Source organism: Amphibalanus amphitrite, unplaced genomic scaffold (genome assembly GCF_019059575.1).
Source record: "Amphibalanus amphitrite isolate SeventyFive unplaced genomic scaffold, NRLGWU_Aamphi_draft 000246F_arrow, whole genome shotgun sequence".
NCBI classification, from domain to species: domain Eukaryota; kingdom Metazoa; phylum Arthropoda; class Thecostraca; order Balanomorpha; family Balanidae; genus Amphibalanus; species Amphibalanus amphitrite.
Window position 1 is genome coordinate 431,778 of NW_024881741.1, and position 17,633 is coordinate 449,410.

Here is a 17,633-nt window from a genome sequence, read left to right on the forward strand (position 1 = left end):
GCAAAAAATCGTACGACCAAGGATCGTAAGCAAAAGATCGTAAAGCAATGGATCGTACAAAAAAGATCGTAGGAAAATGATCGTAAGATAAAGATCGTATGTTGTAAAAGATCGTTCGACAAAAGATCGTAACGTTACGTTCGTAAAGTAAATAATCGTATAGAATAGTGTTGTTACGAGCGAGCGAGCGAAGCGAAGTCTTTTGAATATAACGGGAAAATCTCAGTATGAGCGGCCCGGCCCGGCCGGCCTGTAACGCTTTTGAGAGGCTTATATCTCAGCAACCGCTGAACCGATTGGCCTGCGGTCTTTTTTGCTGGGTAGCCCCATCCCTTCTTCCCCGTAATTGACTACTTTTGATACATCTCAGTGGCCGTCGTGGCACGTGCCACGCAGGGCCTCGGCTAAGGAATTTTGACTGGTGGGCCACTTGGGCAGCGACATGGACTGACCTTCGTAGCCATAGCCCCTCCCCCATTTTCGATTTCTCCCCAGATTTTGGCCACTTTATTCTGCAAAGAATGTCAGGATGGCATTAAAAAAAAAATGCAAAAAGCGGGGCTGGACCCCCCCCCCCCCGACTCTTCAGAGAGAGGAGAGAGTAGGAGTAGGGACCCACAAACCTCTCAGTGGTGATACTCCGGCGGTGCACATAAAATCGCACAAGTAAAGTATGCACAAAATATTGACGCAGATTACAGGGCATGCAGATTATACAACTTTGGACGATAAGTTACGGCCGGTCGGATGTTAAAAATCAGCGAGCCCTGAATGGATCACTCGCCGACTGGTCGGAGATTCGAAAGCGGTCGGACGGGATCGGGCGTTGTCGGGTGGATCGGGAGGAATTGTGAACAGCACGAGTGCAACTTTATATATAAAGGGTTGTGGCAGGAACCCCAAAAGGGGGTTGTAGCAGCAACCCCAACATCTCTGAAAATGATCATTAAGCCTATTGGTGTCGCGACTCGCATGGAAAAGAATTGACTAAAAAGCTCAAGCGCACTGCGCAACCCTAATATTTTCTTAAAAAAAAAAACAAGTGATGTACACTTCAGGTGAACAGTGTCCCAAACTTCAGATTTCTCTTGGGTGTTTGAGTGGAAAATTCTAGCCACCCAAAATGTGAGAGTGAAAAATTATCCATTCTTATTCTTGGGTGTCATCTTCAGCCCAAATGAGAAATTTTTGGAACGCTGACTGTGAACGGTTTGAAATTCGTCCGACTGGTCAGATGTGCGACTGCAAGCATCATACCGGTCGTGAAGACGCATAATATCGCTTGCAGACTTCAATCGGCTAGAAGTTGCCGACACTACCTCTAGTTTGACTCTGGCTTATACCGTGTCTATCGGCGAGCCGTCTGAGATCGCTCGCAGGCTTATCCCCGACCGTCTGAACTGGTCTGTTCTTTATTCGTAGTTTTTCTTGCATATGTGACTGCAACTACTCGATCGATAGGAAAGCTTGCAAGAACTCTCGCAGACCTCGATCGGCAGGAAGCCGCCGACACTATCTGTAATTGACAGAGGCAGACGTCTTTCACAATTATTGCATAAAATTCAAAGCCTCGGTCACACTTCACCGGATTGGACCAACGGACGAGAAACGGACGAGAACTATCAGCGTCCGGTGATGTCCGTTTGTTTCCGTTGGACGTCCGTTTGTCATCCGTTAATATCCGTTCCATGTCCCGTGGTGTCCGGTTGAGCACACCGGACACCAACGGACATGGAACGGATACGGATGAGAAACGGACGTCCAACGGAAACGAACGGACATCCCCCGGACCCCGGACATCACCGGACGCCATCCGTTTCTCGTCCATTGGTCCAATCCGGTGAAGGGTGACCGAGGCTTAACCTACGGCTGTCTCAAGAAACCGGGAATGGTGATGGTATTAGGTGGGCAACGACGATCAAGTTCTTACTTTTAATAAATGCAACAATGTAGTAGGGCCTCTGTCTCTGTCTGTATCACAATGTTACCTACGTCGTGATGTAAAACGTGAAAGCTTAGATTTTTCGGAAAATTACTGGTGGGCCAAATCTTTGAGGCTGGTGGGCCATTTCGGGTCACTGGTGGGCCATTTGGCCCACCAGTTAACATGTTAGCCGAGGCCCTGGTGCCACGTGAGAAGTCAAGGGTGTTCAAGCAGTTTTGCAAAAGTAATGATTTTGAGAGGCCCATATCTCAGCAGCGGCTTGAGCGATTGTCTTGCGGTAATTTTTATAGGGTAGCTGCATCCCTTCTACCAAAGGCCGGGTACCCTTGATCTATGTGAGTGACCCCCAATGCACGTGCAAAATACAAAAAGAAGAGGTGCCAAATTTGTTCCCATTTCAGTAACTCGGTAATTACTGGGGCGATTTCGAACCAATGATGGACAATTGACGTCTTTAACCGGCCTTCGATAACAATGACTCCTATAACTAGGATTGGATTGAAACTAGGATCCTATAACTAGGAGAATTGCGACTTCAATAGTGATAACGCGATAAACATCTGTTGATGACTCGTAAAGCGATGACGATTCAAATGAAAATGTAACAGTGCGAAGGAAAAAGTATTTTTAACGCCGTTTACTTCAGCCGCTTAAGCAGCATTTTAACCTTCCAGGCGGTGGGGGGGGGGACATGGGTTTAGTTGTATTCACTTCAAATAGGTACCTACATGAAAACGGCAGCACATACATTCATTTATTCGGCACATATACAGCGCGTTGCTTTTAGGTGTCATTGAGCCATCTAAGCTCTGAAATAACACCAATGTAGGTATGGTCGAGCTTACGACGGCCACTTACTACGCGAACACAGAAATTGATAAGCTTTGTGTGCGCTGGAGTTGGGCTGCACCATGTGAATACCATATTTTGACTGTACGATCTTTATCTCATACGATCATTTGGCGTACGATCATTTTCCTTGACGATCTTTAGCGAATACGATCTTTTGTCCATACGAGCATTATGTCGTACGATCTTTATCCATTACGACTTTTTGGCATACGATCATTTTCCTTGACGATCTTTAGCGAATACGATCTTTTGTCCATACGATCATTATGTCGTACGATCTTTATCCATTACGACTTTTTGGCATACGATCATTTTCCTTGACGATCTTTAGCGAATACGATCTTTTGTCCATACGAGCATTATGTCGTACGATCTTTATCCATTACGATATTTTGCATACGATCAACTGCCTACGATCTTCTGCCATACGATCTTCTGCTTTACGATCTTTTGTCCGGTTACCAATTTTTCCTGGTTTTCTTATGTTGAGAACTACTCCCAGCTCTGTTAAAGGAAAAGGGCCACCTTTAACATGGGGATTGAAGCTGAGATAGCCATCTTGTAGCCCGTTTCCGAAAACCTATCTGTTTACCTCCTTACGGCCGATTTCGGCCTCCATTCGTAGTTATCGGCAATTTTAAAAGAAAATACGCCAGGATTGCGTCCTTATCCCAGGAATGCGTTCTTATCCGACAATACAGCCACCCGCGGCGAGGCTTTGGTTTTTTACCAATTAGCTCCAACCTGCTCAGCTTTAACCAATCAGCTTATCTGACACAATCCGACGAGTCTGTCTTCTGAACGCTGATTGGCTCTTGAGTGTGACGTCATCGCTATGCCATCATACAGTAGGTGCCGTAGAGAGTATCAACAATCAACATAGTACCAATATGTTAAATAGTTTTAAATACTTTTTAGCGAATTGTGCGCTTCTGGCACCAGTTTTAAAAAGAAAATGAAAAATAATAATGTCAAAATGAAAAACAACGATATCTTCATATTTCACGAAGGCGGCCCTTTTCCTTTAAGCATAAGCACCAACTGAAAATTATTCTGGTGGCGGGTCAGTAATTGTGGCATTGTTAAAGCCGTACGTATCCTCACTCTGCTGGCAGCGTTCGTGATGTTTGAGGTCGTTTGGTAATGGGCCTTTCCTAAGTCAAGCTGATCCCAGATTTCCAGCGCTGACGTCCTATGTAGGGATGGCTATAATTCAGTTCATTTAGAGACCGCTCTGGTACGTTTTCTCCTTGTAGCGTGCTGAGGGTTGTCGGTTGCCGCAGCCGCCCTGGCCCTGCCCGTGTGCCGAGCGGCGGCAGTGTTTCGGCCGACCAGTGCCCACCGCCAGCTACTGTCCGCTGACTGTCCGGACCGGCGGCTGACCGTCCCCGGCCGTTCCCAGGTGCACCAGCTGCGCGAGCTCCTCGAGCGCGCGCTCATGATGGACTCCAGCAAGCGGATCTCGCCGTCGGAGGCGCTCCGGCACGCCTTTGTGCAGGAGAGCTTCTAACGGCGCCGGGCGCCGCCGTCTCCACTCGGGTCTAGCTGTGTCCGGGCCGGCTGTGTCCGTGTGTGTGTCTGTGTGTGACTGAGTCTGTGTCTGTCGTTTGGCGCTCTGACCGAGTGTGGCCTCTCTCTCCCTCTGCGTGCAGGTGCTGCATCGGCAGTGGCCGTCGCCTGCGGTGTAGAGGGGTGCGAAGGTATACAAAGGCAAAGTGGGCACTACCACACACTGATACATCTGTTACACTGTGTGAATTGTACCAAACGTGTTCTTATAATCGCGCGATTGACTTGTCAGTAGATGTAAAGCACAGAAGTAAGTGGAAGGTAGTTTGGTGTCATGTCATGAAGGCAGTTTGGTGTCATGATACAAACAGTAGACTGATGGCGCACCGGTTTTCTTTGAGCGCCGTGTTTGACTGAGCTACCCCGCTGCTTCTGTAAGAGGCGCGTTTACTGGGTCTAGTGGCGTATCTCGCCAGTCACCTATACGGGGATCGGGCCGTGCCATCATCTGCTGTTCAGACCACCAGCTTCCCGTGCCGACATGTCCTGTAAATACATGTCTGTGTTAGCGTGGGCTGAGCCGGACGATTCTGACACACTTCCCGATTCGCTAGCGCGTCGCGGGCCGCCAGCTAGCCCGCGCAGCCGCTGCCCGGGAGCGGCGCGGCGCCGTCCCGACTCTGCGCCGGCCGCCGAGCGTCCACCGGTCTATCTACAGTGTGGCGGCAGCGCAGCCGACGGCGCTCACACGCACAAAGGAAGGGTACCGACAGCGCGGCGCGCCGAGCCGAGAACCACCGTCTCATGCTTCCGAACGCCGCAGCGATGGCTTTCTTAAATGACTATTCACAAGTCATTTAAGAAGCTCTTTGCTGATAGCGGAGGGTTAAATTGCGTTACACTGACGCAAGCGTTCTCAAAAACGATTAATGTATGTCAGCCCAAATATCAGTTTGCATTGGCAGTCGAAAATGTCAACGGAAGCATTCAGGTTGTGGTTCTCTTCCTCTTGGTTTTGTCAGGATTTCGCCTACACGTTGCAGTGACGGTAACTAAGCCATCGAAGGCCGGGCTCCTGGCTTCTCTTTAGTCTTTTCTTCAGTGTGTTATGCAGCAGTGGGCACCGCACTTTGTATGTGGCCAAGCACCCCTTCCTGCAGCACAATCCTCTTGTCCCGTAATCATCACCCTGCCCCACTGTCGAGCCTCTATATCCCTGTCCTTCCTCCCCGGCTCCCGCTCCCCTGTGTGTTCCCGGCTTCCCGAGCTCCCCACCCGCTGCCGGTGGCCCCGTAGACGACAGCTGTCTGTCTGTTCTAACGCTGTTTCAGGTGGGGCCCGAGGCCGGGTCAGCGCGCGAGGACCGCCCACTGAGAGAGCCACCGTCACCCTGCGAGGACCCGGGCCGCCCGTCCCTCCGGGTCAGTGGCTGACGATTGGTCAGGAGGGTCTGGTTGACAGGTCAGGCAGTTGGGTCAGAGGCGTGGTGGACAGGTCAGGTCGTAGGAGTCTGGTTGACAGGTCAGGCAGTTGGAGTGGAGGCACGGTGGACAGGTCAGCAGAGCTGGAATAGAGTCACTCTGGTCACCGCAGCGGGGCTCAGCTTCGGGTCACTGCCGTGGGACTGGTGCCGGCCTGTGTAGACCGCTCCCGAATCGTAGCGGCGACAAACGCAAATCTGCGGTCACATGCCGTCCGCTTCAGTAAGGCAGAATGGCAGCATCGACGCCTCTGCGATCGTTTTGCGAGGGAAAGCCATGCATTCGACTTTTTGGGAGCGTTGTCCACATTTTTTTCTTCCACCGAATCTGTTTTCTTCTTTTAACGTCACTATACATTTGTATGGGACAGTCGTCAAGTTTCAGCCTCCTATCTCTGACTGAACGAAATCGTGGGTATCATTTATCTACTAGTGAAGACTTAAATCGTTTGCCGGTAGGCTAGGCAGATGTGTGAAATGATTCGATTCAGTGGTTACGGTTAGGTTATTTTTTTTTACATCTCCCCGAAAAAAGTCATCTATTTGCATCTCTGTTAAGTGCAACGCTGGTGTCCTTCATTCTGAGTTGAGTCAGTATTATCAGGCTATATAGCGCATCAGCCGCTATACGCTGTTACTACCGCTATACGGAGGGGCGCTGTTATTACCGCCACATGGTCGGAGCTGGGAGCTTAGGTGAGCTGAGACATTGAATTTCAGAGCTCGGGTGAACCGAGACAGGTGAGTTCAGTGCTCAGAGGTGCGAGCTCGGGTGAGCTGATAGTTAACACAGGTGAGTTCAGTGCTCAGAGGAGGTGAGAGTGTCGCGAGCGGTGAGTCGGCCGTTTGTCTGTCTGTGTGCTCCTGTTGCAGGGACGCTGATGTTGACAACACCGGGACTTCAGCCACCGGCAGCGAAGGGCGGCGGCGCTCCGGGCCAGGGGCGCGGCCGTCGCCCCGGGCCTCGCTCGGTCGCTCCGGGCCGGGGAGGCGGCCGGCGCTCCGGAACTCGTCGCTCCGGGCCGTCGCCGGCAGTGGTCGCTCTTGTGATTGATGGTGCCGTCTGGTGTACCTAACCTGTCTTTCGATGTGCCTAGAGAATACAGAGACCTGTTCAGAGAATGTGTGTAAATGGATTCTGGTTGCGGATACGCTGCTGGAAAGGGGAGAGTGTCGAACTCACTATAAATATTCCTTCCAGAACCTTCGGGCCTCATTGGTAGTTTACTAACTACTTCCAAATTGATTATCATAAAATGAACTAAGGTCACATGAAGGCATTAGGCAAGTCCAGGCCACTGAAGTTCGGTGACTTGCAGCGTCTTTGTTGAATTTCAAAAATACCTTGGGTATTCTAGGCGATTTATTAATTTTTATTTGCATCCACTTAGTAACAAGACAATATAGCTACATCTTGAACCTATGAAAGAACTGCGTGGCCGGTCACGTTCCAGTTGCAACTACCAGACGAGCATCCCAATAGCGTCCCACGATTGCCCTGTCCGGCGGCTGGCGCAGTGTGACCTAGTCTCCAACCCACTCATTCAGTGATTCGGATTAGTTTTATGAAAAAGACTGGTCAAACCAAGCAACACATTTTAAATAACGAGCTCGTGACCTGGTACGTTGATGATATTGACTAGCCCTCAGGTTCCGTCCGTTTAACCGCAAAAATGCACGCTCTGAAACTGACGACTCCGCAGAACGGCGCAGCATGCCCATTGCTCATCCACCATCACAGGCCGTGTCGCCCCGCCCCGGCTACCGGAGGCGCGTCGAGTGCTGGCCGGTGGCCGGTTCCTGGGGCGTGAGACGCGGCTGCGCGCCCTTCCCCACCGACAGCTCGGCCACGCCCCGGCGCACCGCCTCCGCGCCCGCCGCCCCCTCGGCCTCCTCCTGCTCGGGGCGTCTCTTCCTGCGCCGCTTCTTGCGCACCCGCGGCACCCCCGGCTTGCGCGCGCCGGTCTTCTTCCTGGCGGCGGCCGCGCCCGGCGTGCCGTTGATAAGGGCGCTGATTCCCTGGGCCACGTCCTGCTTTTCGTCCTTATCGTCCACTATGAGCCGCGAGTAGCAGTCGTAGTTGTACTCCTTGCAGGCGCCCTGGAAAACGTGGGACAGGCAGCTGATTGACTGCTGCAGCACATAAAAATATAGAACACGAAGCATGTCGGAATAAATCTGTTTTACTGGTCTCAACGATCGTCCGGACCCTGGAGTCTGGACTATGGTCACTGGTCAGATCATTCATCATTCATTCATTTATTCACTTACTGGAACATAAATATTCATTAATTTCCCTTCATCTAGGTATAGGGGAAGGTGGGGTAAGACGGCCCAGCGGGGCAAGACGGACCACCAGCCCTCCCGGCTGAACCGCTGCTGGTATCTACTGCTTTATGCACTCACTATGTTTGTTTTCCTTCGTAACAATGGCCACCTTGAGCTCATGCTGCTAGGATGCATAGCTTTTGAGTTATTGAGAAAAATGTTGTTTTTCGTCAAACCGATCTAATATAAGAGGTCTACGGGTGATTCAATTACGGCGCCTTTCTTGCATGATTAGTTTCTATTTTGCACTTAACTGTGAAGAACAAAGTTATAAACTTAGTTATAGTCACACTTTAGGAAAGGCAAGGTTTTGCATTGTTGGGCTATTTGACATATACGTCATGATAATGACAGAATTTAGATTTGGGGCAAGACGGACCACTGTGGTCCATCTTACCCTGTGGTGGTCCATTGTACTCTGCATATGGAAAGTTCTTTTCCAAAACATTGACACAAGTTTAAGTAAGCTAATTTTTCAGGAAGGAGTCTTTGTTGCATGTGAGCAATGCATGCAAGTGCTCAGTTAGCATGCATTCATGCCAAACGACAATCAACACACATGTTTCCAGCTTTTAGCTGCACTTCCATCACACATGAGTAAAGAATAAAGGCTCATTTTGTTATTTTACCATTCTGGTATCTTTTTCTTACAAGAGTACAGAGCAGAAGTGTAACACACATGCGCGGATAGCCGGCACTGCTGGGTGGTCCGTCTTACCCCACGTTTTTTCTTGTCTGAGTTTTTGACATGTCCCTCTTTAAGAGCATCCACCACCTAGATGTCTTTAATTTGAAATTTAGTCTTTACAAATATCAACAGAGGAAGGATTGAGCATTCCGAAGACTATAAATAATATGAATTACGAGAGCAGTGTAGCAAGATATGCGGCCTCAAACCTTAGCTGGTCCGTCTTACCCCACCTTCCCCTACAGCCATTCATTTTTTTCATTTTCATAGCTTTATCGTACACAGAGTTTACCATTGATTTAGACAAGGCATTGTAGATATAGGTAGGGTAAACCTACTTACGGCTCAGAAGTGTAAGCCGTGACGCTTAGGCAACAGAAGAAACTGGGAACGGTTTCCTTTTACTGATGGCTGATGGCTCTGACGCCACTCTCGACGTGTCGCATGGTCACTGACTGGGGGTGGCGGCCGGACAGCGCAGCGGCCGGTGACGCCGCCCACTGACCTGGCACAGCTCCTCGTGACACTCGCGGCACGAAGCGAACCGCATCTCGACCGCCTGGCCCTTGCCGCGTTTGGCCGCGCGCGTCCGGGGCACCAGCTGAGGCAGCGGAGGGCCCTGGTACGTCCTCCGGCAGTCCCTCCGACACCGCGCCAGCGACACCAGTCTGAGACAGCCGTCAGCAGAGGTCACCGGGGTCACTGGGGTAGACGAAGGTCACTGGGGGCAGCTGAGGTCACGGGGCTCTTCTGGGAAAAGGCGGACAAGCGACAACTGAGGTCGCTGGTCGACTGAGGCCATTGGGTCTCAGGAGTCTGGGGAACAGCGCACAGGTTACAGACCTATCAACTGTGGTCCGGCATTAATTAAAGGAAATAGTTCACTTTCACGAAATTATTTTTTTTTTGCAACGATTTATTATTTTTTATGTTCAAAATAATCAGCAAAGAAAATAAAACCTTTTTATAACAAAAGATTTTTTTTCTATATTTTGATATAGGAAGAACTTTTCAGTTTCTGTAAGGCACACGCGATCCAGTATGAAAAGAGCATGGGTCCCGAAAATTCTTCAGAAACAGAGAAATTATCGCAGCCACCGGCATTTGGGCGATCTGCTCGATCTGATAATGTTCCCCTGAATGTCCTAATTGATCAGTACGAGAATTTCTCTAGAGTTCTCGTAGATAATTTCTCTAGTTTCTGAATAATTTTCGGGACCCATGCTCTTTTCATACTGGATGGAAATATATGCAAGGCACACATCCTCAACGCAAGACACCTTTTTCGGCACGAGAAATAGAATATCTTTGCCTAGGGTGATCGTTGGGCTGTAAAAGCTCCTGATTTATGCTCGTCTCAGCCCAAGCTACGGAACTGCTATTCCAGTTCAAAACCCATGTTAAAAAGTGAACTATTTCCTTTAACCCGCGCACCGACGGGGGGGGGCGGATATCCGCCCCCCCCTGAGGTTTTTCGCGGATAGCGGGAAAACCGCGGCGCGTAGCGCCGCGAAATTTGGTATGACTATTCTCTTATCAATTTTACACATGGTGTGCAAGTTTGAACTTCCTAACTTTTAAGGTCAGGTCACCAGGTCACTTTGAATGACCCAACCTCAAGTCACTTTTTTGCAACTTTGTCACCGTACCAGAGCTACAGTAGATGTCGGAGGCCTTTGAAAGTCGCAGGATGTTATAAGGTCATTAGTAGCTACAATTTGTATATCTCGGAATTTTGATGTCGGTGACCTAAGGTCAGGTCAATTTCGCGACCTCCCCATTATAAGTCAATGGGGGAAAAATCAACTCCCTGTTTTTACCACTAAAACGGGTCGGAATGGCCCCATATACCATACATGACTTCACATACGATCAACCTTCACTACCTTGAGGTCTGTTTTGCTGTTGGGCAGCTGTAAGGTCATGTGACGTCATCAAAGGTCACCAAAGGTTTTTTGCCAATAACTCCTTACAGGAACAAGATACAGCCGCGCGGATGGTCTCATTGTGTTCAGCTCGTCAAGACGCATCGAATGATATACATGATGACCTCGAGGTCACGTGACCTGAGGTCAACCTTTGACCTTGACCTTTCGAGGTCAACATATATATCATTCGATGCGGATTGACGAGAGGATCACGATGATGCCCTTAGTTTGTTCCTATCTAGACTACTTCGAAAGTTATTCGAGAGAAACCCTCTCCATATCTAGCGCCGCCATTTTGACTTTTTCGACCCCTGTGACGTCATCTTTAACCTGACCTGAAAATGACCTTAGTAAAAATTGTAGACCTTGTCCGTGCGTATCCGATGCCGTTTACCGCTTGTCGCTATCTTGCTTCGTTCTCGAGATCTCAGGGGGGGGCGGTCATCCGCCCCCCCCCGTCGGTACTAAGTTGGCGCAGACCCCCGTCGGTGCGCGGGTTAAGGTCAGTGCTTTGGGGTCGTCTGACGGGCAGCAGACATGTGTCAACTTAGGTCACTATAATTCGTCCCAATCATCGCATACCTATGAATAATGCCACTTCTGTTTTTAGATCAGAATACGATGTCACATTTGGTGTCCATTGGCGATAGTGCCAGAAGCAATACCAATGCTAGGAAGGTATTGCAGGTCAGACATGTAGTACCACTCTGTGCCAGGGACGCCCCCCCCCCCCCCATCCCAGGCTGATTCCGTGTCCCTCGCGTCGCGTGGGGCCAACCGGATTGTCCCAGGCTGACTTCCATTACGCTGATGTCATAGCTTTGTCCCAATGCTCACAATCGACCGTTTGCGTGATAAACGGCACAACTGATAGCTTCTGAGGAGTGGAACATCATTCTGTAGTCGACACCGACTCAGTGGGCGTCGACTCGTCACGGTCACGGCCGTGCCGGGTGGCGGTCCCGGTCCGCTCGGCTGGTTGTCTGATATAACGGGCCGTACTCGCCACACTGGAATTCGGCCCGTCTTCGCCTATACGTCGGCCGATCTCCTAGCGCGTGTTATGGGGAACAACCGACCTGACCTGACCTGATCTGACGACGGACGCTGCTTGGTGTCCATCGTGCCCTGTCGTTTGTTACTAAATAGATTAGAATTTCCATGTCTCCATGGAGAGTGAACGGCAGAGGTGACACTGACATTTTTGGCGTTCTTCGATGTCGTCTTTGAGTAGGTATGTTTTTAATGTACTATTTTCAAATTTTTTCTTTTGTTAGCTCTGACCTTTGTTTTGGTCTCGACAGTAATCAAGATAAGGAATAGCAGCCACATCTCACATTGCAATAGCACAATAGTTTGCAGTAAAAAGAAATACCTATGAATCGCGATGCGCATGTCATTGTGAAAAGGATGCGGCCGAAGTCTGCCTGCGATAGATAACATTCACGACTAGATAGACAATATTCTATCTATACAATATAGACAATATTCACGACGGAATATTGGGCAGATATATTAGTGGCTTGATCCGTTTGGTTCCAGAAAAAATCGTATGTGTTTAGGTACTATTTCGAATGAAATGTCGATTCCTTTGCTTCTTTGCGGATAGGTGCCTGGCGTTCTGTCATGAAAAAGGCCATTACTTTCGCCTGTCCCGGAATGGATCCCATTGTTATGGCGGTGTTATGGTCATTGGGCCTCGATTTGTGAGACGTTGGCTCACTTTGAGAAGAACTCGTCCTCCAGTTTGCCCCTGGGCCGGGCCATGGTGAGCATCCTCCAGTTGATGTCGGTGCTGCAGAGATCGTCCAGGCTGACGCCGGCCATGCTGGCGGGCATCGGGTCCGGGTAGCTGAGCTGCACGGGCTGCCGCTCGGAGCGACTGCTGCGGAAGTGCAGCGCGCCCGACACCCGGCCCTCCTCCGGCCGCACCTGCAGGCGACAGACGGGGAAGGCAGATAGATAGACAGACCATACCTGTCTGTAACAGTAGGAACCGACACCCGGCCCTCATCCGGCCGCACCTGCGTGACGGAAGGAGCAGATACCTACCTATAGTAGGCAGACAGACAGACAGACAGACAGACAGACCGACAAAGCAGGGCGTACCCGCGCCCGACACCCGGCCCTCCTCCGGCCGCACCTGCAGGTGACAGACGGGGAAGGCAGATACATAGACTGACAGACAGATGGACGGACGGAAGGACAGACGGACAGACAGACAGACAGACAGACAGACAAACAGACAGACAGACAGACAGACAGACAGACAGACAGACAGACAGACAGACAGACAGACAGACAGACAGACAGACAGACAGACAGACAGACAGACAGACAGACAGACAGACAGACGGACAGACTATGCGTATACATGCCTGTCAAAGTGGGCCCTGACACACGACCGCACTCAAACAACTGGAACAAACTTGATGAACATACGAAATCGATTGTGAAGGATTTAGGCATGCTACCACCATTGCATCACTTAAAAATGTCTCATGAAAGGAGCTAGGAGGCCACCTTGATACATAATTACACAGTGTATAGAATAATTACATAGTGGAATAAATAATAGTGTTATTAATTACGCTATAATTAATTACGGTACTATTATATATCACATATTATTATTATATATTACGCTATTATATGATAATTGTTACCAATTACCACACCAAACATTATGCATCGTGGTTTGACTACAGTGATTTAACAGACCTTTCCAGGTTTGATCTTGTAGTCGGGAACTTTCTCGAAGACTTTGTCGAAATCTTCTTTGGTTGGCATTCGTGCCTTGGATAGGTCCAGGGCAGGTGGCGGTCCCTTCTTCTCATTAAGAATGTCATCCAAGTAGAACGGCATCGTTCAGCCCTTCTTCGATGTCCGATGAGCCTAGAATGCCCAGTTGTGAGTTGCGTTACAGTTCGCAGTTGGGAGGCCTCTGGCCTATAGCGAATGCAGCGGGCTCCACTGCAGTGCGGCGTAGCGCCTGCAAGGTTATACTGACCCGCTAAACAGCGGCGCATTGCGGCACAGTCTACGTCCTAAGCGCTAACTCCGACGGCGGGCCAGGTATGAGAAAAGCACCACTAGGGAGTCTTATAGCGCATTTTCCGAACTCATACGGGATAAAATTGTTGATAAAAACAGTATTTATGCAATCCGTTTTGGAGGACAATCTCGTAGAGGTAAGCAAATGGCGCATAAGACTGCAAAACTTTGCCTGAGGATGAAGCGTGTTTTGGGCTTTTGAAGGTGAACTGGTCCCCGCCCCCTTCACTTTTTCGCATATGTTCCTTCATCTATATTGTCAGCACTCAGCAGACAATACCGTAAGCGTTTGTTATTTTTCTTATAGGTATTGTTTCTGAACTAGCGAAGTAGCTCGAAGCTTTTAAAAGCTACCGTTATAAATGAAAAGTCACCTCACAGAGGAAAAGGCGCTGACGCCACTAAGCTCCGCTTCACTTCCAGGGGCTGGCACGGGACACTGTAGGTGCCCTATTGCAGCTGGGCCTTGACTGATGCCCCAGAGCTACTGAGCCTGACCAGCCTGGGAGCCGCCGACGGCGTCCAGTTACCATGGCAACCCCCCCCCCCCCCCCGTCAACTGCGCCAGCTGACTGTCTCGTGGTGCCGATACCATGCAAGGTGACGTAGGCTATTGTGTCCAAACGGGATAAGTCTGCTCTAGGGATTGGTAAGTCTCGCATCTTCATCCAGTCACCCGGTTTCAATATCCGGATCCGGATAATGGGTCTGGATTTTCCGCGCTCTGCATCGCCGCTTGGAACAGCGCAGGCGTGAGAGTTTCCATAGGCACTATAAGTCCATCATAGCCCATAGGATAGGCAATAGGCATAGTCTTCGCCTTCTGCTTAGGTGCCTTATCCACAGCCAAGTGCCAACCAATGCTCTCGTAACTAAACCAACCATTTGCAATGCAAGGTGCATTGCAGGCCATGAACTTCATAGGCTAACGTGGCGGGATGACCTTGGAGCATAAGATTGGGACTTGGCGGCGATTTCCAAGTCCAAGCGGACTTGGAAGATTGGGGCGACTGGCGAGGTATACTCTGACATCTGAAGAAAGGAGACACTGACGAGTTGTTTTCAGAATATAGGGTAGGGTGGGGTAATTTGAACATATGGGGCAATTTGAACATAGTGTGAATAACAGAAAATTACGGAAAATCCATAAGTGGCATGACAATAAGACCAATGAGAGAAATTATCGTAACTAAAAGGGCTATCATATGAACGGGGTTTTAAGTTTCAGGGAATGAAGATGTTGACGCACAGTGTAAAAAATCAATTTCGCAAGGAAAAACGCCTAACAACACGTCATTGCAACTTCATTGCAGCGCAAAATCTTGCATTGCTAGCGCCTAATACGCAACGGCTTTTGTTGTATAATGACCTAATCAGCGCCGTCAATCCAAGAAATTTGCTTTTGAACCCTGTTTTTTTAAAATTGCAAAATAACTTTTAGCGTGGGGTAGGGGAAGCCGGGGGAAGCCCGGGCGCGGGGGAAGCCCGGCCACCCCGTTTCCGGCTAAATTATTCACAATAAAATGCTCAACTGTTTGTCCTTTCAGCGTGGCAGCTAAGGTAACGCCAGCAAAAAAGTTCAGGCTAACAAAAATTGCTTATTGTTAAAGTTATAGCGCAAAAATGATATTTTAAGGGTTTTTAGCTAAAAAGTGAGATATGTTGCACTGTTAATGTTATACCATACAGTACTAATATTTATCCGAATGTTATGTAAGGACCGTTTAATTGTTTGTAGTGAAGGGTGACGAGGCAGACTGGCTTAAGTATGACATTTTTTTCGAATATCGCTGTTCTAAAATAAAAATTAGCACATTGGGGTAACCCTGGGCGAGTGGCCAAGCTTACCCCCAACCGAGAGCAATGCCACTAAACCACTGTTTTCCATGAGATAATAGGTACTGAGCAGATTTGGTTCACACCTAGATCAAAGATAAATTTCGAAAATAAACATGTTATCATAGACAAAGCCAGTCATGTCACTTAAGGTCAACTAGGGTCAAACTACGTTTTTGCAGATAACGCGACAGACACTGAAGCTAGAGCTTCAAAAATGGTGTCGTTGTGTTCTTCTTCATCAGCCGAGTTGAATGATATGCAATATGATGCATTAAGGTAAAAAGAAAAAGAAATTTTAAGGAATTTTGAAATACACATTTTTTGTCAATTTTGCATCACGATTTTCATCGACCTGTACTGTATATGTGGTAGACGCTAGCTAAAATACCAGTAGTGACATAAACTCTAAGATGTCCAGAGCTTATCAGTACCTTAATATTTCACTTTCCGTTAATATTTGGAAGACACATAATGGTTTCATCAACTCGTTGTAAAGCGCTGGGGAGGTGGCCGGCGTTACCCCTATGCCGGGCTTACCCCAGAAAAATCAACACTTTTTTAAAACTCGATTTTCTCAACCTTATACTTATTCCACGAAACCGAATTTTTGGGGAAACACGGCCAATGAACTTAGCTAGCTAACAGGATATCAACATTTTATACAGCACGTATGGTATGTAATAAAAATGAAAAAGAGCTTACTATGCCGGGCTTCCCCCGGCTTCCCCTAATTTGAACATAGTGTGAGAATTTGAATGAAGACAGGGATAGCTCCGAAAAAAAACAACGCTCCCAGTTTTTTTGCCAATATTTTCGACCCAAGGCAGTAGCAGATAAGTGATGCCAGTTTTGGAAAATTTACGTCTAATATCCGTCTAATGTCCGGCATTTTTGTTGATTTTCCGTCCAAAAATGTTAAAGTCAACTATTTGTCCAAATATGTCCGAAAATTATGCAGCTATCAACACTCAAAACCGTCATTCATATTGCTTATCACGTAATTTTACCAGCCGAAAACTGTTCATTATATTGAGATCTTAACTAGCTTTCCATTCGCCAATCAATGCTATGCACGATTACTTTATAAAAAGCGCTGAAGTGTAGCAAGCCATCGTCCAATATTGTCCAGTCTGCTACCTTTGTCCAAACAATTCCGAATTGGACATTGGACAAAATCAGAACTCCAAATGTCCAGGTTTCGATTGGCACCACTTTAACAGATGTAGTACGGTTGGGAGAGTTTTTATCGAACAAAAATGATAGACGTTCTGTTAATTGAAGAGGGGCGAATTCTGTCAACTGACCGGTGTGCAGCGTGCAGATATTGATACTCTGCAACTGTTATTTTTGCTGTTGTGTTGATTTTTCAAGTGAAGGTATGTTTAGAATTGTTCTGCCTATTTGTTTATGGGTCAAACAACATCGGTGCTGGCGAGACTATCGTTTTTATGACAGGTAAAGGCAGTATGTTCAAATTACCCCACGGTTGGGCAATTTGAACACACCGTGACTTGGTGGAGAAGTGAGGCTATGCTATTCAAGGTATGCTCGGCTCGTCCAAAAATGAGGCTTGCATGGTGAAAGTAAGTGACACTTGCGCTACTGAAGCAGTTTTTCTTCATCCAGGGTTGAACTGGAATTTGGTACAACGGAGAAGACGTAAAAATATGTTCAAATTACCCCACACTACCCTACCTCGCCAGTCGCCGTTGTTATCGTCACTCTTCAAACTAAGGCAATCAGAGCGAATGACCAGGCAGTGCAGCAACTTAGACCTAGCCATGCCAAGCAAAAGAGTTTAAGAAACCGTCCTTTATGTATGTACATACAATGTACATCGGCACAAAGCTATGGAACGTCTTGCCCACTCATTTTCGAAACCGTTCTAGAACTGAATTAATTCGCTACCTATCTTACTGAAAAGCACGTTACCTTACTGATAGATCAATGTTTTCTGCTGGCTTTGTGGCAATGCGTCGCTGTGTAACGTTTGAATGGTCCTGATCTTGT

The 17,633-nt window shown here is 48.4% G+C and overlaps 2 protein-coding genes across 7 annotated transcripts in view; one reads left to right on the forward strand and one right to left on the reverse strand.

Moving 5' to 3' along the window:
• Window positions 1-6,908, forward strand: part of LOC122386304 (serine/threonine-protein kinase PRP4 homolog) — a 42,636-nt gene extending 35,728 nt beyond the window's left edge. Inside the window, exons 15-17 of one of the 6 annotated variants that reach the window (XR_006257360.1) lie at window positions 4,450-4,497; window positions 4,921-5,069; window positions 5,638-6,908. Coding sequence is in view for 2 of the 6 variants with exons in the window: in XM_043375377.1 (XP_043231312.1) it covers window positions 4,200-4,307 (108 nt within the window). In the remaining 4 variants the exon portion in view is untranslated. Of the gene's footprint in view, window positions 1-4,199 lie in introns of all 6 variants that reach the window. The other 5 variants (XR_006257358.1, XR_006257359.1, XR_006257357.1 and 2 more) reach the window with 5 other exon arrangements.
• Window positions 6,909-7,134: 226 nt separating this feature from the next.
• LOC122386303 lies at window positions 7,135-13,619 on the reverse strand. Its single transcript, XM_043375376.1, has 4 exons — window positions 13,452-13,619; window positions 12,454-12,662; window positions 9,308-9,470; window positions 7,135-7,886 (listed from the first exon to the last, which is right to left on the reverse strand). Exons 1-4 carry the CDS (start codon window positions 13,593-13,595, stop codon window positions 7,548-7,550), a joined length of 855 nt encoding a protein of 284 aa, XP_043231311.1. The 5' UTR covers window positions 13,596-13,619; the 3' UTR covers window positions 7,135-7,547.
• Window positions 13,620-17,633: the final 4,014 nt, after the last annotated feature.

Bases quoted from the DNA above. Each gene is read 5' to 3' on its own strand.
- LOC122386303 (XM_043375376.1), bottom strand. From the start codon at position 13,595: ATGCCGTTCTACTTGGATGACATTCTTAATGAGAAGAAGGGACCGCCA. The intron at 9,471-12,453 runs GTGAGCCAACGT...CGGCTGTCTCAG, and splicing joins GAGGACGAGTTCTTCTCAAA to ACTGGTGTCGCTGGCGCGGT. The intron at 7,887-9,307 runs GTCAGTGGGCGG...CACGTTTTCCAG, and splicing joins GTCACGAGGAGCTGTGCCAG to GGCGCCTGCAAGGAGTACAA.